The following is a 21,262-nucleotide window of genomic DNA, read 5'->3' on the forward strand; positions in this document are numbered from 1 at the left end:
TGCCCGTGCGTTGCAACGAAACCGCTACATTGCAGCCATATATGTGTGTTGCTATGGTTTCTATATATCACATATGTCGATCTTGTTTAAATGGGTGTTGTGGAAAACTGGCAATCATTTTTTAAGTAGCAATATACTATATGTTACCATGAAGTACTGGTTTCATACAACAATAACTAAATGTTATTTTTAAGTAGCAATATACTCCATGCAAGACGTTTAACTGGTTTTCCGAAAAAGTAGAAACCCATAAATTAGCACTAAGATGAACGGCAATTGCTCAACTCGGTTTTATCGTGTGAAATAGAATACAACAAAATTACCATTCTGGGCAAACAAAGCTTCAGAGTCCACAAGAATATCATCAGTTCACTACTACAGGTGCCATAAGGTAGAAAGCAATAAAGGCTAACACAAAGTTTCAAGTCACATGCACTGCATGATAAAAATAAGTTACCCCAAAAACAGATGGTACAAGCATTGTGCCATTGTAGACCTTATACTGGGATAAGAACACAGACTCCTATCTCATCTCATAAGTTAAAGGCTTCATACCGCGAGATAGGAGCAGAGCCCACAAGGGACGCCTCTGCCACTATCTCTTCGGTCACCACCCCTCCGCGGTGGGCGCGAAGACGACATTTGGAAAAGAAATTCAAAACCCGCAATCTGCTCCACAATCTGCTCCACAACTAAACACGTACATAAAAGGGATCTTGTAGCTCCACAATCAGCTAATATGTGCAAGCAGGTTCTTTTGGAAAAGAAATTCAAAACCCAAGAATAACATATGTTGTTTGCTTAGTACCTCCATCCGGTTTTGACTTTTGTCACAACCAACAAAATGAAGACCATCACTTTCAACCATGGGAACAAAACAGGGATTGACCTATAATAAATAAATAAATAAATAAAAGAAACAAGTAATAAGTTCCAAGCATATTATTACAATGCACATAAAAAATAATAACTAATAGGATGTTTATAAACAAAGATTGATGACTAACCCCATATCTATGACGATAACACTCATCTACATGTGGAGAACTTATGTACCTAAAAGTTCCAATCAATAGTCTACCGGCTGCAGCAGCTTCCCGAGCGAGGTCCGCTCCGCCGTGTCAAGACCACAACCATGGATGCACACATTAACTTTCTATGATTCATTCTTCTGCAGACTCAAAACGTTATCAGTTCCAGCAAAACACTGAAAGAAAGATAGATGTAGCTTTGGCCAACGACAACCCTTGAGGTTCCAGGATAAAGTTCAAGCAATCTCATAAGCAGTACTTGAGCGGTATACAACAACACAAATGCCATGCAACGGAGACAAAAATTAGTCTGTATATACATCCTTATGCTAGTGAAGGACTGATTATCACCTCAACATTAGCATAGTTGATGTGAGAAACCAATATTGATCTAAGCAGCAGCAAGCAAGCTAACAAATCTTGATTGTGTTTGATAGAACAAAAACCTTATTACTATTTACAAATTTGTTTTCATTCATTAATCACTTAACCAAAGAACGAATAAAGCTTCAGCACAAATTTTCCTCTGTCAATTTTCATTTTTTACCAATTTGTAAAAGGTTGCAGGAACCAGCAGTGTAAATTAACAAGCCACTATAAAGGCATACAAAAGAACTAAATATGGTAACAAGTTAAAGTGTGCAATATCGATGGGGAGAATAGCATAATGTTGTGCAGCTTACATCTGAGAACCCGACCACCCTGCAGTTCCAATCTGCAAAAATAGCTTTACATTGTACTCTATATTTAGATAGCACATAAAGTAAAAGCACAGGGCCATAAGAAGATGAGAATGTTGGTATTTTCCTATCAGTTAAAGCAAACATCCTATCAAATATTTCCCAACCAAGCAAAGCAAACATCCTATCAAATCTTTCTCTAATAGGCAAAGCAAATATCCTACACATTCCTACATTAGGTTTCAATTACAGAAAAATAATTTGGAGCATCAATTGTGTGAAATATAGTTGTGAGCTCGTTTTTCAAATATCATGATTGTCAACTACAGCAGAATGGTTTGTCTAGTTCACCTATTTGTAACTTACATCGAAGTTCTATTTTCTCTACAGTAAAGTTCGACAAAAAGTTTAGAAGATCACTATAAGAAAACAGATAACAAGCACATAGAAAAGTTATATGGACTTAACCATAATTGTTTCGTAGTCATGGTTTCCTAATACAACGCATGCATACATATGCCATGACTACACTATTTTTATAAAACAAAACAATTAACACAGTTTAGCAAATAAAGGAAACTGTACCTTGAAGGTGCTCCGGTTCTTGATCATCGGATCATCACTAACAAATCTTCGCAATTGACCTACTATTTAAGGATTTATCTTTTGCAGGTCACATATAGATGGAGGTTGCCGCACAAGCGGCGTTAAATTATCTATGCACCAGTTAGGAAGTAGCAGACGTGAAACTAATCACCCTATAACTGCAGTAACAAGCTTATTGACTCCAGTCTAAAATGTAGGGAAAAAGAAACGATTAGCGACTGGTTGAGGGTCAACAACACATCATTGTATCATCATAAATAAAAAAAATGTGGAGCTCACCTGGAGCTTTTTGATAGCTGAGCTATCCTTGTTAAACTATAACTCATTAGCTGCTTTTACTCTTAAGTTCACCTTCCTTTGAAGGCACACATTCTTCCCAATGGAGAAGCCATAAGGCCGACCGTAGAAGTGGTGCGTGCGGTTAGACACATAAATTAGTCGATAAAAACATATATTACCATCGATTTCAATATCTCATAATTGTGGCATTGACTTGACTGCCAAACAATATAGAAACAGATGAATTCAATATAATTGTGGCTTCAAAAAACATCCACTAAAGGTAGCTTTTAAGAGTATGATAAAACCAAATGGTCAAGGCATAATAATAAGTTTATTCAATAGTTATATCTAACAACAATCGAATACTGATGAGTTCTAACAAGGTAGCTTTTAAGAGAATCATGATATGATAAAGTCACCTAAAGTTCTAGTAAGGGAGGTGTCACCGGACCAATAATTGCAGCATCAGCGCATGAACTAAACTTGCTTACACTCCAAATCTGGAAGGGTATTCGTCCAAGGTCTCCGCATCCTCAACATCTTGCTCTTAAAACCTATCTTTCCATAGGCATGATTTTACATCTTGAAATGTTCTTTAATAATGCTATGTGAGCAACCAAGAAATCAATTATTAGGCTATCTACAGTAGCTTACACATCACCATACTCATATTCAAACTTTCACTCTATAAATAGTGTAGTCAACAGTGAAACTACTGGACACTGCCTTATCATTGGACATGCACAGGAAGCCTAACCATCACTGGGACTGAGCACCAAATTGTCTGTTTCATATATAGAGATAATAGAGAGTGACTGAGTGAGGGTTTCATAAACCTGAAGGTCAACACCATCAAAGCGTGTGATAACACCAGAAATGTCATCTGAGCTTGAATCTTCCCAAGCGTTCTTCTTCCTCTCATGAAAGTTGATTTTCAGTATCTCGATCTGCAGATATGTATGAATTCAGAGGCTTCAAGGTAAGTTGACATAAAGTGCATACTCTGCTATTCAAAAGATGTCTTGTCTTGTTTCAATCACTGTTCCACATCTAGTGGCATTCTTATTACGTAGAATACATTGTTCATGTCTCTAATTTGTTATTTCATACAAACACCAAAACAAGATGTTCCACACTTTCTCTGTTAGGCTGTCATCTGTACTGAATAAATTGACAAAATTCAGTGCCTTAAATGAAAATGACTATTTAATATTTTTTTAGTATCAATGCCTTAGCGCCCCCTATTTATTCCCAGTTCTTGAACCAGTACCTTTTGCATATTTCTAATACCCTATTTTGTATTTTTTATTTTTAAAGGTTTTATTCTTGTTGTTCTGTTTCTATAAACATTAAAGACAATGCATGGCTGCATGGTACTAAGCAAGTACCTTATCTGATAGCCTGAATCATCTTAAAAGGATGCCAAGATGGATCCTTCAGCTCCTCTTCCAATTTGTGACCAGCTCTACCTTAACTTGGTATTCGTTGTTCTCATATTTTCTCCTACATGCATTTAGGAAAGGATTTTCATCGAGTTCCTCCATTCTTTTGATCACAATAGTTGTCAGCCCATTTGATCATTGTGAAAATCATTTAACCAATCAAAATCATACTATGAACATCAACTGATTGATAATTTGTTAGACTCATGGTAATTACTAATCATAAACTATAGTAGAGAAAATGGGCAATACCATTATTAATTCTAGGCTTGTTGTGACTCATTATTACTTTCACGCTCTTTTGTTATCAAATCCCCACTCAAATCCTCCAGGCTCTTATTTACTATAATCAATGTAGTAATTGAAGGGAGTCACAGAGTAAAAGCTTCATACACAAAAGGAATATGAGAGTGAATAATTGTGAATGGAGAAAAAGTTTGAGTAAAAGTGTAAACACTGGTGCAGAGTGAAGGTCCATATAATATTGTAGGAAAAAAATAAGATCTCAATATACATTACATAAAAATAGATGGCAGAAGCTAGGAATTAAAAGGAAAATAACATTACAATATGTGAGGTGAATACAAATTAATTCCACTTTATTTAATATTCCACAACAGGGAACACACTACATTGTTATTGTTTGGTCATTAAGTGACCAACAATTGTGCTTGCTGGTCACAAACAACACAAGGTGTAGGTAATACATGCACAGAAAAAATACAGAATTCATTGAAGATATGTCTAAGCTTTGTAAATTAGAATGAAAAATGTATACAATTTCTAAAAATGACTAAATGAAGAAATGAACATAGTTTCAGAAGCAAGTTTGAAACACATATGTATCTTGCACTGACCTCCTTTCTTTAGATCAAATAGAATGACAAATGGAGTAATAAAATGGCCATGTTGCAGAGAGGAAAGGGGAAAACAATAATCTTCAGTTTGAACTAAACAGCCTTAGAAGTAATTGAAGTAGTTTTATCATTCCAAAACAGATCTGTTCTGTATGTGTGCTGTAAATATGTGCAGAGTTTCATAACTATTTTACAATATATGCACACAACAAACATATCACAGCAACTTGTCTATATTTTTATTCAGTCTAGAAACCATGTGGTCCTTATTCTTAATCACAACGATGTAACTAATATAGATAGTGACAAACAGCTGCACATGTATGTTGTGGATTTTTTCATAAATTCATATGGACTAATATGATAACAGAACCTACTACTAATTGGTTGGACAAGAAAAGAAATACTGACCTTCAATAGCTTCTCTAGGCGTTCTGAAAGCTTCAAAAATTATGTTTCTTTCTTTTCTAGGTTTGTTCCCCTTGGCGTTCTTCTTGGAACTATATTCCAAAGCAGGATATAAGCACTACATAACAACATCAACTGACCATGTGTCAATGTGAACAATGTATTGAAACATAAGGATCTGCGTTGTATGGTTACAGTACAAAGAGTTTCTAACCAGATCTGTACGCTGACCTAGGCCATGGCGCCCAAATTAGCCAAATCGCACCCGAGACCGACATAATTGGGTTAGATTCGACTCAAATATAGGGAGGGGAAAGAGGGGCGCCCACCTTGGTTGATCCGTCGTGGAGGCCCATGACGAGGCACAACTTCTTCTCTAGCGAGAGCGGCTCCTGCGGTGGAGCGAAGAGGGTGAGATCGGAGAAGATATTCTCGTCCAACGGTGGAGGCATGGACGAGGTCACTTCGTCTCTCCTCGCCTTCCACAGATAGCGAGCCCCGGACTCGCATCTGGAGACCGCAGATTCCATCGATCTGGGCAAGCGCGGCGCGGACGCGTCAATCTGGGGGAACCTGGAGAGCGCGGATCGAGGCCGCAATTCTGTCCGAGAAGTGATACCGTCGATATAGAAACAGACTTATGCCATGCTGGTCAGAAGTTACCATTCTCGGGGTATACCAACTTCATCACGAGTCGTGTAGTTGAATGGACCCTTCAGTACACGCCATACTCTTTTATCAAGTCTAATGTTTAAATGAACATTCCATTAGTTGGCATGATCTTGTATAAGCATATATCACACACTATAAAATCACGAGGAGAGCAAACCTTGGAAATTATCTCCTGGTTCACGACCCATCATTTGTGCCAAGCTTGCATCATCTTAATCTCTAGGCTGTTGAACGCCATCCCCATCTTTTTTAGTGCAACACATCAATGGATGAGTCATGAGTCCCAACTGTTACATGACATTTAAAAATTGATAATGAGTCCATCTTGACAGCAAAAGATAGGACTAACAATAGTTGTTGCATCCAAGGCTTATTGTATTGCAAGAACAATTAAAATAAAAAAGCATCCATCAATAAAAAAAGCATCCATCAATGAGAATGAGAATGAGACCATGCAATTTGCTTTCCATGATTCGTTGTTTACTGGCATGTGATGGGGCTACATCTGTAAGTGGACTATTCAAGTTATCGAGTAAACAATATATGAAAGCACGTACTCATAGTAATCGTGCAGAAACTGCATAGATAATCAACGAATCATGGAAAGCAAAACAGAGCGCAGAGCATGCTAGATTGAGCTTTTCTACTCAAACTTAACAAAGACACCAACAATTGAACATGCATGCTGCTAACTGAATTGCGATGGCCCAAAACACTGATAACAGAACATAGTTTTCAGGCGGGTCACACAATCTGATTATAATAGTTTTGTTCCTTAATAGTCTAGTTCTCTAAAAAGAAAAGGCAGAGAAGATTTCTGAACAACCCTTGCGTAGCCTAGGATCATGCACTCTTACTACAGACCATTACATGTTTAATTGTGAATCTGTAGAAGCAGAAGCACTCTGTATAGATAAGTCATGAAGGAGAAAGGAGAAAATAAAGGCAATAAGCCTAACAGTCATGCTGTCATGCATTTCAATGTAGAGATATAGGACTATATCGTCATTTAACTGTCAGTCAAGAAAAAAAATACTAATACGAGTCTATTTTTCAATGGTCTTAGTCAATTAATCATGGCTACCATACTTTTGGCACTTTTGGCAGTGCTTGTACGTTTTCTGCATGAATAATAGGCAGCTGACAAATGTTTAAGATAAGATAACCGGCTAGTATTACGCCCGAGTGATGGAAAAAAGGAAAGTTCTACCTAGCCATGGAACATACCGTCTCTTCGGTTCTGCCAATGATAGCAGCCATGTTTTTTCCCTATTTATTTGAAAAGGAATAGCAGCAGACATGTTAACACAGTAGCATTGCTCTGCCATCAAAAATACTATTTTACACTATAAACAATACTACTATTTACAAAGTGAAGCTGAATAAGAGGTGAGATAGAAGGTTGGATAGTGCTGATGATAGCCTAATTAAGATGAATACTCATACTACCAATGTAGTGGTATTTGGGTTTTGTATTTATGTAATGTGTCTATAGTAAGAGTGCATGTTCTGAAAGGGTTGTTCACCTATTATCTTCAAATATTGTTTAGCATTTCTCCTGTATGGTGTATGGTCTCTTCAGTTCTAGCCAATGATAGCAGCCATGTTTTCCCCCTATTTATTTGAAAAGGAATAGCAGCAGACATGTTAACACAGTGGCATTGCTCCGCCATCGAAAATACTATTTTACAGTATAAACAATACTACTATTTACAAAGTGAAGCTGAATAAGAGGTGAGATAGAAGGTTGGACAGTGCTGATGATAGTCTAATTAAGATGAATACTCATACTCCCAGTGTAGTGTCATTTGGGTTTTGTATTTATGTAATGTGTCTGTAGTAAGAGTGCATGTTCAGAAAGGGTTGTTCACCTAATATCTACCAATATAGAATGAGATATTCCACTCAATAGCTTATCATATTGCCTAGATCATACACCATACAGGAGAAATGCTAAACAACATTTGAAGATTTTAGTTGTGTGTGGTGAAAAGCAAAGAAAAAAGTTGATGTGAGTACTGATGAAGACTAACAATACTACAGATGACACAACAAACATGCTATTACAGAAAACAACACACAGATGAGATCCGTGCGTACCTGGTATACCAGACGATGGAGAGTGTCGAGCCGCATCTGTGGGTTGTTGGGGCGTACACACTTGACATCTTATAGGTCCACCTCGGATGATCTACGCGCTGCCAATGGAAGGTTAGCCTTTGTCTACGCTGTACCATAATTTGGGGCGCGCAGATCCGGGTGGGAGACACCGTATTTGGCAGTTGGGTCGAGGTTAGCGACGACTTCCATGTACGGAGTGTAGGCGCAGTTGGGTCAAGGTTAGCGCGGCTTCCATGGAGGGATCTGCGCGCAGTTGCAAGGTGGGGCGCATAGATCAGGGGCGGCTTCCATGGACGGCGCGGACGTGGGGCGCAGTTGGAAGGTTCTGCGCGCTGAGGGCTTCCATGGAGGCTGGGGCGCCCTGATCCGAGGTGGCTACCATGGATGGCGCGGAAGCGGGGCGAAGTTGGGCGGTTATGCGCGTGGATCTGCACGCAGACGGAGAGCGGACGCGGCTAGGCATGGCTTGCGGTTCTGCCATGGATGGAGCGGACACGGGGCGAAGGTGGACGGAGAGCGGACACAGCGAGACAGACGGGGCGAGGGCGAGAGTGACGCGGCGCGCACAGCGGACGGAGAGGAGGAAGGGACAGATCGGCGTGGGGAGGAGGGTGGGGATCCTTGGCGCTGTGTGCCTCCCGGGTGTGATGCGGGGATGGGCAGGCGCGCAGGGTGACAGCAATGTCTCGACGAGGGAGGGCGGGCTTGGTGGTTGAGTCCGCAGTGGATGCCAGTAACGATGTGGAGATTCATGGCGAGCTCGAGCTCGGTGCCCTCACCTCTTCGCTCGAGCACCCTGGCGGCGCGCTCGGCGAACTCAAGCACGCGACGCGGCGCCACCCTCGCCCAATACCATGGCTTGAGGAGGAAGGGCCCCAGATCTGGGTTGTGGAGTGAGTCATCGGTGTCGGTGGGGAAGGCAGCGTCACGAACACAATGTCCTTGTTGAGCTTGACCTCCTCCTCCGCTCCTCCCTGTCTCCACCACCCACCAACTCCCTGACCGTCGTGCTGGGTCCCCGGCGAGGCGAGGCAACTAGCGATGTGGGGTCGTGCTGTTTGGGGAAGGAGAGTGCGGGCGCGGCAAGGGGAGCACATGGTGCCGTGCTGTTTGGGGAAGGGGCCGCGGCGACAGGGGGCAGCGCCGGCGTGGGGAAAGGAGGCGGGCAACATGGCCCTTACACGTGCAGAGTTGCAGGGTGAGGGAGCTCGCCGTCCACGCCATGGGCGACGTCGGGGAGAATAGGTGTGTCGCTGACGGGGGAGCGGATGCGCAGACGGGACTGGGGTCTGGGGGGGCAGCCATGGGGAGGAGGTGTTGGCTCGCCGCCAAGGGCTAGAGAAGGGAGGTCGCCGGTGGCCAGGAACGTGGACGGCTGTGGCTCGCCAGGGAAGGGGCGACGATGGTGGACCTCGCCGTGTAAGGAAGGGAAACTTGGCGGGTCTCGGGCGGGCGGGGGAGGTGGCACAGGCACGACGGAGATAGGGCGCATGGTGGCTGTCGCGGGGGAGCGCGAGCGCGGTGGCGGGGGAGGCGGGGGTGGGTCGAGGTCTCGGGTGGAGACGGGGGCGGCTTCGGAGAGACGGGCGTGGGTGGTGTCGCGGGGCAGAACCGTGCGCCATCGGGGGTGTGACGCCTACAATAGACATGTAATTAGTAGTATATATATATAGGGAGGAGGTAATGGAAGCCATGGGCTTCCATTAGTATGGGAAGCCCCAGTCAGGTATACCCACACGCGCCCGATCGTGTACTGGTTCTGGCTCGGTCGGATTCCAGCGTAAAACGTGATCTAAAACAACGTAAATGAGTACGGAATTTAGCGTAAAGCAAACGGGGCCCAAAATTACAGCGTGAAAATCGTGCGCATCCGATCGTGCGCTGGTTCTAGCTCGGGCGGATTCCAGCGTAAAACGTGATCTAAAACAGCGTAAATGAGTACGAAATTTAGCGTAAATCCTATATCTGTCTTGTAATAGGAAATGGGGCCCAAAATTACAGCGTGAAAATTGCGTGCAGCCGATCGTGCGCGGGTTCTGGCTCAAATAGAGTTCAGCGTAAATCGTGAACTAAAACAGCGTAAATGAGTATGAAATTTAGCGTAAATCATTTATCTGTTTCGTAACAGCAAATGGGCCCCGAGATTATGGCGTGAAAATTTATCTGGCTCGAATGGATTTTAGCGTAAATGTGAACCGAAACATCGTAAATTAGTACGAATGTTAGCGTAAATCATATATTTGTTTCGTAATGGCAAATGGAGCCGAAATTTATGGCGCGAAAATCGTGCGTCACCGGTCGTACGCGGGTTCTGGCTCGAACGGATTTATGCGTAAAACGTGAACCAAAACAACATAAATGAGTACAAATTTTAGCGTAAATCATTAATCTGTTTCATAATAACGAATGTAGATCGAATATATATCTCTGCGCACAAGGTTGTCATAAAATACATCAAGAAATATCGTAAAATGGTTGGGCACCTTCTCGCTGGAACATGGCGGAGATCAGATCCGAGCATGAGAGTAAGTTAGGGTTTGTGTGCTCAGTTTCGCACAACGGTAAGGGGAGACAAGTACCTGGTGATGCTCTTCGCCGGCGAAGGGTCCCAGGAAGACCTGGGCACCAAACGTGGGGTGACAGCGCCGATGCCGAGTCGTCGCTAAGAGAGGAGAGAACGCACGCTAGGGGTAATGGGAAGAAGAGGAAAGGTAATCGCGGGCTCCCGGAGAACGCACGAGTCGGACTCTAGCGGCGGCGCCGCACCCTCGGAGACCAATATTCTGTTGTGAGATCTGGTAGCCGCGGCTGCGCTGAGCTGGGTGGATCTGGGCAGGGTCGTGCAACCGCCGTCACTGAAACCCTAGTTATCTCGCACACAGCAGCCGTCGGGGAAGGTTGGATAGAATAGACGGTTTTATACAATGATGTTAGGACGAAATAAGCATAAACTTATTTACAACAAAGCGTAAAAGGTTTACTGACAATATTGGGAGACGAGTGAGCAGTCAGGGCTTTCTCCAACTAAAGAGAGCCCAGGGCTCCTAATACATAAACTATATATATATAGTATATCTATTAAGAGTCCTGGGCTCTATATAACTAGAGGAAGCCCTGGTCTAACGATCGAGCCGAACCATCCTAATCATTCCCAACCAAACCGTAATGGACCTTTATTTCGTTTCTCATTTAGAAGCCCATTAATTCACGTTTCTTTACCCTAACATTTTCACCGCTCCAACGCAGTCGCCGCCGTTTTTCTCAAACCTGGCCATCCTCATCTACCTCGCAGCGCCGGCGCCCTATCCGCTCCTTCCGTTCCTTGCGCTCGGCGCGCAGGTGGCGGCCCCATCTTTCGCTTCCTCCCTTCCTCCGCCACCACTCACCCCTTGATCCGTTCTGCCTCCTAAATCCGGCGTCGCCAAGCAACCCCACTCATGCCGTTCTCAAAACCCTACCCAACCAATCTGTCCAATTCCAAGGCTGTCGACTTTGTGTTGGGAGCGCCGGGTCAGGGGAGGGGTGGAGGATCAGATCAGCAGCCGCACGAGCATTGAGTGATATGCCTGCTATATAGGATGCAACTGGACATCGCCGTCTAGCCCGTCTAGCTGTTGCTGCTGAAGTCTCCGTGAGTTTCAGGCATTTGCTCAGGTGTTTTCATTTCATAATATAACTACTACTACTTTAATGATGGATAAGAGATTAGGTGGTTGTACTGTACAAAAGATTCATGTACTGTTTTACTGGCCGTCAAGTTTCCCTTAAATTAATGCCTAATTGCATTTGTTGGGGTTACGTACTAATGCCTTGAAAGGACTGTGTAATATTCCGGAATATTGTGTTCATTTTCATAAGTAAAATTTGTTTGGGTGAAGTTGATTTTCACATATATTTGAGATCTGTTAAGACAAGCCTTGATGAACTTGGTTGTTTAGCATAGTTCGGCTTTCACAAATCACAATGTTTAGAATCTTTTTATACACATGGGGCTTATATGATGAAGCTTCACTGCTCCACTACTATTTGACATACAATATGTTTAGAATGTTTTTTATAATTGAGCTTTCACAATGTTTAGAATCTTTTATTCTTATAATGTATGTTTTTATGCCACGTACTCATAGTTTTTACCATCAGTTGCTTATGATCCTTCAGTTCATTAACAAGCTTTTAGGTGGTTGTGCTTGATCGGTGGTGTTCTCATGCCTTCTGTTTTGTGGCTGTAGGATATCAAGAGGAGGGAAGAGGCGCTGAAGAATGGTGCAGATCCACATTTGTTTTTGCATAATTGCTGCCATAGCTCCACCAATTGTATTTCATGGGAAATCATTAACGTAAGTTTGCCACTCCTTTTATCTAAAGTAATCAAAGTCATTAGTTATTATGGGCTTGGGTAATGTGAGTAAGCACCATTGCATAGATAGCCAATGATGTTGTCTGCTGGAAAAGGAGAAATCAATGAATTATATTGGGATCACAGAACTTCAGAGAGGAAACTAGGTTGATTGTTCAATATTTTTTAAGAACACTTAGTATCATGGATAATATGTGAAACAAATAAGTATTTAACCAGCCACATAGAAGCATGTTTGCTTTGTGACCCTAGAAACCAGCCAGGCACAAGCAGCACCTTGACCCCATCCTCGGCCAGATGACTATTGTCTCGAGGCGTACAATGGCCACTCACCTGGCGGGTGTGTCTAGCTCGTCATCGGTCTCCAATGCCATGTTCGCGCTACTACTCCAATCGTTGCTGACCCATATGATCTCCACTGACTTCCGCAAGGAGTGCGGCCACCTTCGGTCCCATCCGCTGTTAAGGTACAATGATTATGTTTTTTTGTCTTCTACACGTAGTGGGTCGATAGATGCAATTCATAGATCAGCCCTCATCCTCACGTCGTCGCCACCACAGATATGCCCAACGGCCCCTGACCCAACAGTAATGCGTCGGCATCGCTTTTATCTTTGCTAACTTATCTATTTTTTAAAAAAAAAACCAGCCTTTGGTGAGGATTGTTATACGTTGTTCCGCGATTTGCAGTTCAATAAGGGAGTGAGAAAAAAATAAGTTGGTTTAATAATGAGTGTCGATTAATTATAAACTAATCATCAATTTTAGCTGGTGAAAGGGGCAAATTTAACATTCTTGGTGCTTACCTGTTGGTTTATTTGAACAGATGACGATTATCTTGTTGCTAGCACCGATGGGGTGGGGACAAAGCTGAAGCTTGCTTTCGAAACTGGTATTCAAGATACAATCGGCATTGACCTGGTAAGATTAACCACAACGCTGTTTTCCTTATCGTTGTCGAAAATTGTCTGAATGGATTTAGGTTATTGTGGCAGGTGGCAATGAGCGTCAATGACATTGTAACTCTAGGTGCAAAACCATTGTTCTTCCTAGATTACTATGCAACGAGCAAGCTTGATGTTGATCTTGCAGAGAAGGTAGTCCCACTTTATTTTCTCACTTAAACAAAATAATTTTTGCCCTACTCATACTTATTTAGCTAGTCATTTGCTCAATTTTCCCATAAGTACTATGTAAATTTTGTAGGTTATCAAGGTGATTAGGGATGGCTGCGAACAATCAGATTGTGCTCTCCTAGGAGGGGAGGTAAGATGTTTTTGGAATTGAATTACTAGGACTCGACAATTCAACCATGCAGTATTACCCTTGTAAGTTTAGTAGTTGCATATGAATGGATCAAATGTCTTAAACTGCCATACTGTCCACCATTGTTGCATTGTTTATCTGCCAGACTCCCTTTACTAAGAAGCAGGGATTTTAATGTTTATGTTTGAAGCGTACTACTTGATTGATAATATCAGTATAACAAAATATTCTGATTTTTTTCTTTTTATGCCTTTAATTCCATACAGATGCAAATGAATCTTCCTGAATCATTACATGTACATTACTTTTATGAAAATCCAAAAACACTTAAACTGATTATTGAACAATTGATCATTACAGACAGCAGAAATGCCTGGTTTCTATGTAGAGGGTGAATATGATCTAAGTGGTTTTGCTGTGGGTGTTGTGAAGAAGGATAAAATCATTGATGGAAAAAACATTGTTAAGGGAGATGTGCTTATAGGTCTTCCTTCCAGTGGTGTTCATTCTAACGGGTTCTCTCTTGTTAGAAGGTATTATGATATATCATTTGATTGATGAATTTATTTATTTATTATCTCTTCCTATTTGTTGAACATCATTGTATCTGGTTAATGATGGTTGAAAATCTTCAATTTTAAAGAGTACTGGAGAAAAGTGGACTTTCTTTGGATGATCAGCTCCCAAGAAATGATGGCATAACAACTACGGTTGGTGAAGCTCTAATGGCACCAACCTTCATCTATGTTAAGCAGGTTAGGTTTGTTTATGTGTTTCTATGCCTCATATTTCCTTCATAATTTTACAGAAATTTTAATTTATTGTTTTGTGAAATAAAAACAGGTGCTTGAGATTATTAGCAAAGGTGGTGTGAAAGGACTAGCCCACACTTTAAAAGGCATGTATTTATGCTCGTTTATACGAGCACAATAGTTAAAATCACTGACGTATAGGTGACATTCAAATTTCAAACTTTTTATTATTAGGGCTTAATGTTTTTATGCTCTCATGGATATTATATATGCAGTTGTTATAAAACATTTAGAAAATATGAAGTTCAATCCTAGTTATACTTTTCTACATAATTTTTTACACAACAAAATGGCATTTAGACATTTAGTTATTCTCACTGGTACACGGTTACATGATACATGCATTTGTTTTTTTATAGTTTTTGGTTCTATATTCATGGTTCAATCAAATCTTTTATTGTTTTGCAATGTTCTTTACAATATATTCAGTGCTCCAGGGAAAAGGTGCCTCACTATCATAAAATTAACATCGCTGATCCATTTATTCTTATGCACACAAATAATTATGCTCATCCAAGCACTTGTTTACAATAATCAAGTTTGAGTTTTTATGATTCTTGGATTACAGCAGTGCACACGTGTACATATCACAGTTTTTATGATTCTAGGATTCATCTTTCTTCCAAGTAATCGCTGATACATTGTTTCTGATTCATGATTTTTTCTGGTTCTTTCTTGCAGCTGTGAAGGACGGTGTCTGAGGTCATTTCATGCAACTAACAATTCTGGTGAAGACTATCCAATCTTAGGACACAACATGCAGCAATTAGACGTAACTATCACGATCCTTCTATAGTTTAACGAGTATTATGTTTTTCTGTAAAGCATAGAAATACTTATTTTGTTAACGCATAGAAAATCAATGACAAAAATGTAGAGTTTTTATGAAAGTCAAAATAGAGATCGATGATTTACGCTAAAATTTGTACTCATTTACGTTGTTTTAGTTCTCGTTTTATGTTGAAATCCGTTCTGAGACAGAACTTGTGCATGCTTGGACGCAAGTGATTTTCACATCGTAATTCGGCCCTCATTCTCCGTTACGAAAAAGATTGACGATTTACGCTAAATTTTTTAATCATTTACGTAGTTTTAGTTCACGTTTTACGTCGAAATCCACACGATGTACAAAATGCATGTGCGAATGGACGCTTCCGATTTTCACGCAATAATTCAGGCTCCGTTTGCCGTTACGAAACAGATCGACGATTTACGCTAAATTCATACTCATTTACGCTATTTTGGTTCATGTTTTACGTCGAAATCTGTCTGAGCCAGAACCCGCGCACGATCGGACGCTCGCGATTTTCACGGCGTAATTTTCGAGACCCATTCGCCATTACGAAACAGGTCTACGATTTACGCTAAAATTCACACTCATTTACGCTGTTTTGGTTCATGTTTTACGCCGAAATCTGTCTTAGCCAGAACCCACGCACGATCGGACGCTCGCGATTTTCACGGCGTAATGTTCGGGACCCATTCGCCATTACAAAATAGGTCTACGATTTACGCTAAAATTCACTCATTTACGCTGTTTTGGTTCATGTTTTACGCCGAAATCTGTCTGAGCCAGAACCCGCGCACGATCGGACGCTCGCGATTTTCACGACGTAATTTTCGGGACCCATTCGCCGTTACGAAACAGGTCTACGATTTATGCTAAAATTTGTACTCATTTACGCTGTTTTGGTTCACGGTTTACGCAAAAATCCACCCAAACCAGAACTAGTGCACGATTGGACGTGTGCTGACACAGCGCGTGGTTGTACCTGGCTGGGGCTTCCTGGTACTAATGGAAGCCCTGGGCTTCCATTAGTTCCTCCCTATATATATATATATATATATATATATATATATATATATATATATATATATATATATATATATATATATATATATATATATATATATATATATATATATATATATATATATATATATATATATATATATATATATATAAGCTCTTAACCTACACTTCGAGTTAACTTGGTGTCTTCACTTAAAGAAGCTTCTCTCCATGTAGACTTCGTGAATGAGCTGAGCTTTGTGTGTTGATGCTATTGACGAAGCTTCGAATGAAGGCGACGATAAGACTTTGCATGAAGGTGTCGAGGAGGCTCCACATGAAGGTATGGACAAAGCTTCGTATGAAGGTGTTGACAATGCTTCTCATGTAGGTGCCTTATTCTGAGAATGAGTGCTAAAATACATGTAATGTCTGTTAGCTTTGAAGTTTTTGGGGATGTGTTTTACCTTTGACAAAGCCCCAAACAAGAGGCCTAGATAAACAGTGAAGTCATTGAAAAGTGATCTGATAGAGAGATTAAGAGTGTGTTTGGTTTGAGGAATGAAGTGATCAATCTTCTTCTCACTCCTCACTTTTTTATTTGGTTTGTTGAATAGAATGGGTTGATTCATCATCACTCCATTCCTCATTAGCTAATAATTAGTATATATATGAGGAGTGGGTTGATTCCACCAAAATTGATGGAATGAACTTATGATACATCACCTAATGAAGCATAGAGTGACTCTACAAACCAAACCCATCATAAGCATACGAAATCACAAAGACTCTACCTTGCAGTATTAGTGTGGTCTACTTGATGAGATATGTCCACTCATGAAAAGTCATCTGCAATTAGACAATCAGGGGATCACTGCTCCAATTTGGTAACGATCTATCAATTTTATTTCGAGGCAACTGTCAATGAAGTGTGCTTTTTTGCACATTGGTCATATGTGGCTATCAGATAACATGGATCACCAAAAAAACGTGAAGTTACTGAGTTAGAAAAGAATTGCTACCTACAACTCTCCAGGACGGAAACAGAGTACAAGTGCTTTTACTAGAAGAGCCTTGGTTAATGTAAAAAAGAAAAATTGGCATATATATTATCAGAACTGCTCATAAAAAATAGCCCAATTCAAGTGCTATCATGTAGAGCAATTTACTCAATTCAGAAATTTAATGCCATTAGAGAAGGAAAAACATAGACAAAATGCGTGGTGCGGAGAACAGAGGTAGCCCTTCATCCATGTAATACTAAAAAAACACAGAAAGTATACTCAATAGTTGGCATCAGAAAATAAATAAAGATGACAATAAGAATACCACAATCTACCCTGACTGATCTACCTGGCCAGAGCAGAACGGCCCAACTCAGATGCCTTTTTTGTAATCTTCATGTGCTCCTAAAAGAGTCCATATATATTCTAGAAGTAATTTTTTTTTGAAATAAAAGTTACTGTAGGGGGGCTACAGTATTTTATTGCTTAAGGAAAAAAAGGGGTATAGATACAGAAGGGTAAGTACAGAAAGGAAAATGAAAGTTACAGCACAGAAAGCTGAAGCCAGGTTTTAATTTTATCTCCTATTACTGGCTTAACTCGATGACATAGAAGGTTCATTTCTGATTTGAACATATCTCGACAACCTTCCACCGTGGGCGGAATCTCAATGAACACCCAATTATTTCTGCATTTTCAGATGCCCCAGGTCAATAAGATTATAGCTTCAAGTTTCCAGGGGACTTGCCAACGTCTTCTGATTCTCAAAATGGTTGTGAATAAGTCAGCAGAACGTGATGGAGAGATTCCTACCAAGGACCAACATCTCCTAGCAAAATTGCATCTGAAAAAAAGATGAGTGGCCGTCTCTTCAACTTGGAGAATACAATTGTCACAGGAGTATGAATCCAGTAACATAGCTCGCTGCCTTAGAAAAGCTCTGGTATTAAATCTGTCCTTAAGTAGCAGCCAAAAAAACACCTTGTGCTTGGGTTGACATTTGGATTTCCATAGCCAAGTGAAGATGAGATGTGTCCACTGGTTGCCCATCAAATGAGAATAAATCTTTTGCGAGGAAAATAAGCTAGAAGAAGTAGAGCAGCTCCATTTGTCTCTCTGATTATTATGTGGGAGATTATCCAAGCAATCATTCAACTCTTGAAGTATAAAAAAGGCTTCAACGGACAACGGTGCATGGAACATTTCTTGGGCATCAACCAATCGTGCTTGTAGGACGGTGATGTCTTTGCATGCAGCGAAGGACCAAAGTTCTGGATACTGTGTTGATTTGGAAATACCATCCCAGTTATCATGCCAAAGGAGTGTTGATCTTCCATCTCCAATTTCCACCCTAGCAATTCTCTTAAATGGTTCAAGCGTTTTAAGGACATCTCGCCACCAAAAAACCAACTGGTTTATCCGAGGGCAGAGAGTGACTGTAATGATTGGTCCATACAATATTGACCCATGGGATGTCAGCTCTATTGAAGAATTTATGAAGATTTTTCATGAGTAGGGCTCTATTTTGTAAAGCCAAATTAATTACACCCAATCCCCCCTAAAATTTTGGCTTGCAAACCGAATTCCAAGCAACTAGAGGGGGTTTCTTAGCATTTAAATCAACACCTCTCCAAAGGCAATGCCTTCTGAGTCTGTCATTATGCTTGATCACCGTTTTGGGGAGCTTAAGGGTGCACATGTAGTATGTTGGAAGAGAGGAGAAGGCTGCATTAACCATTTGGAGCCTTCCAGCCTGTGATAAGAAGATGGAGGTTGACGCCAGTCTTTTTTCAATTTTCTGGATAAGGGGGAGAAAAGCACCCAAGTTGGGTCTCTGAAGACCCAAGGGAAGCCCTAAGTAAGTAAAGGCATTGATCCAATTTTGCAATGAAATGTATTTGCAAGGATCTCCATTTTCTGGTCCGTGACATTGATGGGATAAATGCTGGATTTATGGTAATTCACATGAAGCCCAGTGGAGTCAGCAAAAGAATTGAGCATTGCTTTTAAGAAGAAAAGTTGTCTAGGGCAGACTTCCATTATGAGAATAGTATCGTCGGCATATTGGATGATAGGGAAATCCGGACCACAATTGTTTGGTAAGGGAAGACGAAGAATGCCACCTTCACAAGCTTTGTTGACAATAGACTGCAGAAGATCAGCTGCAAGAACAAAAAGAAGCGGTGACAAAGGATCACCTTGTCTAACACCGTGTCTGCAGTGAAATCTTTTCCTAGGGACTCCATTCAAAAGAACTTGTGAAGAACCGGAGCCAAGAATCATAAAAACCCAGTGGATCCACTTATCACCGAACCCCTTGTGCCTCAAGATCTCCATAAGAGCTGCATGCTCCAATTTATCAAATGTCTTTTCAAAATCAAGCTTTAAAATGACCATTTCCTTTCTGGATTTGTGGCAAAGGGAAATATATTCAAAAGCCCATGCTAAGCAATCCTGGATCGATCTATCCTTGATGAAACCATATTGATTCTGATGAACTAGCTTTGTGATCACTGGTTGTAAATGATTGGCTAAGATTTTTGTTAGTACTTTGACACTCGTGTTAAGGAGGGAGATGGGTCTATAATCACCAACTGAATCCGGAGAGCTATTTTTGGGAATGAGAGTCACATATGACCCATTAATGCTATGCATGCAGAGAGATCCTTCAAAAAAATTGTTGAAAAGATCATAGAAATCAGGGGCAATCACCGGCCAGCATCTTTTAACAAAGTCTGTATTAAAGCCATCTGGACCTGGCGATTTATTTGATGGCAGACAAGCAATGATTTGATCAATCTCAAGACAAGAGAAAGGGTGTTCAAGCTCTGACAAATTATCAATCGGCTGAATCAAAGCAGATAAGTTGAAAACCATGGAATTTTGTTTCATCTTGCTTCTGCTTATAAACAATGAAAAAGCAATTTGGTACAGGCGCTAAACGGAAAGGATTTCGGAAGATAAGCATTGCTTTGTATGTAGAACTTTCATTTTGACACTTTTTTTTACCGAGGTAGTTTACAAAATTTAAATTTTGAATTTGATATACTTAGATTCAATTTTTGAGAACCGAAATGAGTTCAAATAAAAAAATTGTCAACTACAAAGTTCCATAACTTTTAGAGATCTATAACTTTTATTTTAGTGGTTTTGTCATAGGAGGTCGTTTGAAAAACTCGAAAAATTAAGGATAAAAATGATTTTAGTGGCATGTCCTTAAGAAACCAGGTTTTTTTAAGGAACCGACTGTAGATCTCTAGTGGCGGTTTTCTTAAGGAATCGGCACTAAAAATAACACAGACGGTTGGTAACCGAATCCATCTGTACAAATATATCGCTCCGCAGGCTTTGAGCCTTTTTCTACTAGTGTGCCCTACCATGAATGAAATCAAATTTTCAGGAAAAAAATACAATACATTACTTACTCCATGGAAGTAGGCTGGTTCTCATGGGCCTATTTTGAGCTTCTCCTTTTGGGTGGGCCTAATTGGTGGAAACATTTTATGGGCTAGGCTAACAGCACGCTCTGAATAACACAGGTGGATTCTTCGTTGAGGGATGCATCTTCATTCTCGTCCACGCGGAGAGAAAAAATCTTTATATGTTTGTCTCCACTAACATTTATGAGAAAGCATTTTCCTCGCATCATTAAACATGCCGGGCAATCAATATTTAGAGACAAATGTAAATTAACTACTAGTCGGTTGCTCGTACATTGCAACGGCTTACAACAATACACATGTAAACTATCCACAAAAAATCAAGATTTTTTATTGATTGTCTCCGCTCTCCGTATAATATTTTTTCGATTTGGCTAACTAATGTTATTGTTTACTCCATCCAATATGTATTGGTACAACACGATCAATGAAGTGAGCGATTAGAAGAGAGTTCACAACGACTGACTGAACGAATAGAAATTATAAAATGGT

The 21,262-nt window shown here is 40.6% G+C and overlaps 1 protein-coding gene and 1 long non-coding RNA gene across 4 annotated transcripts; one reads left to right on the forward strand and one right to left on the reverse strand.

Annotated features, from left to right (window-relative positions):
- Window positions 1-325: 325 nt before the first annotated feature.
- Window positions 326-9,581, reverse strand: LOC103648175 (uncharacterized). 3 transcript variants are annotated; one of them, XR_563304.3, is made up of 8 exons: window positions 8,079-9,581; window positions 7,505-7,592; window positions 6,136-6,265; window positions 5,636-6,050; window positions 5,310-5,398; window positions 3,988-4,102; window positions 1,008-3,546; window positions 326-889 (listed from the first exon to the last, which is right to left on the reverse strand). It is a non-coding gene; the product is annotated as an uncharacterized lncRNA (long non-coding RNA). The 3 variants fall into 3 exon arrangements; XR_563309.3 differs by lacking the exon at window positions 3,988-4,102; XR_563307.4 differs by lacking the exon at window positions 7,505-7,592 and having other exon boundaries at window positions 8,079-9,580.
- Window positions 9,582-10,792: 1,211 nt separating this feature from the next.
- LOC103649453 (phosphoribosylformylglycinamidine cyclo-ligase, chloroplastic) lies at window positions 10,793-15,419 on the forward strand. Its single transcript, XM_020549218.1, has 9 exons — window positions 10,793-10,810; window positions 11,346-11,438; window positions 12,329-12,362; window positions 13,283-13,377; window positions 13,452-13,553; window positions 13,663-13,722; window positions 14,083-14,255; window positions 14,366-14,477; window positions 14,566-15,419. The coding sequence occupies exons 1-9, from the start codon at window positions 10,793-10,795 to the stop codon at window positions 14,653-14,655; spliced, it is 777 nt and encodes a 258-aa protein (XP_020404807.1). The 3' UTR covers window positions 14,656-15,419.
- The last annotated feature ends 5,843 nt before the right edge of the window (window positions 15,420-21,262 follow it).

The sequence above is a fragment of the Zea mays genome, chromosome 2 (assembly GCF_902167145.1).
Source record: "Zea mays cultivar B73 chromosome 2, Zm-B73-REFERENCE-NAM-5.0, whole genome shotgun sequence".
Taxonomy (NCBI): domain Eukaryota; kingdom Viridiplantae; phylum Streptophyta; class Magnoliopsida; order Poales; family Poaceae; genus Zea; species Zea mays.

What these genes read in the sequence shown, in the direction of transcription:
- LOC103649453 (XM_020549218.1), top strand. An exon ending in TCCTTGCGCTCGGCGCGCAG is followed by an intron (nt 11,439 to 12,328) that starts GTGGCGGCCCCA and finishes TTGTGGCTGTAG; the next exon opens with GATATCAAGAGGAGGGAAGA. An exon ending in GTGCTCTCCTAGGAGGGGAG is followed by an intron (nt 13,723 to 14,082) that starts GTAAGATGTTTT and finishes TGATCATTACAG; the next exon opens with ACAGCAGAAATGCCTGGTTT.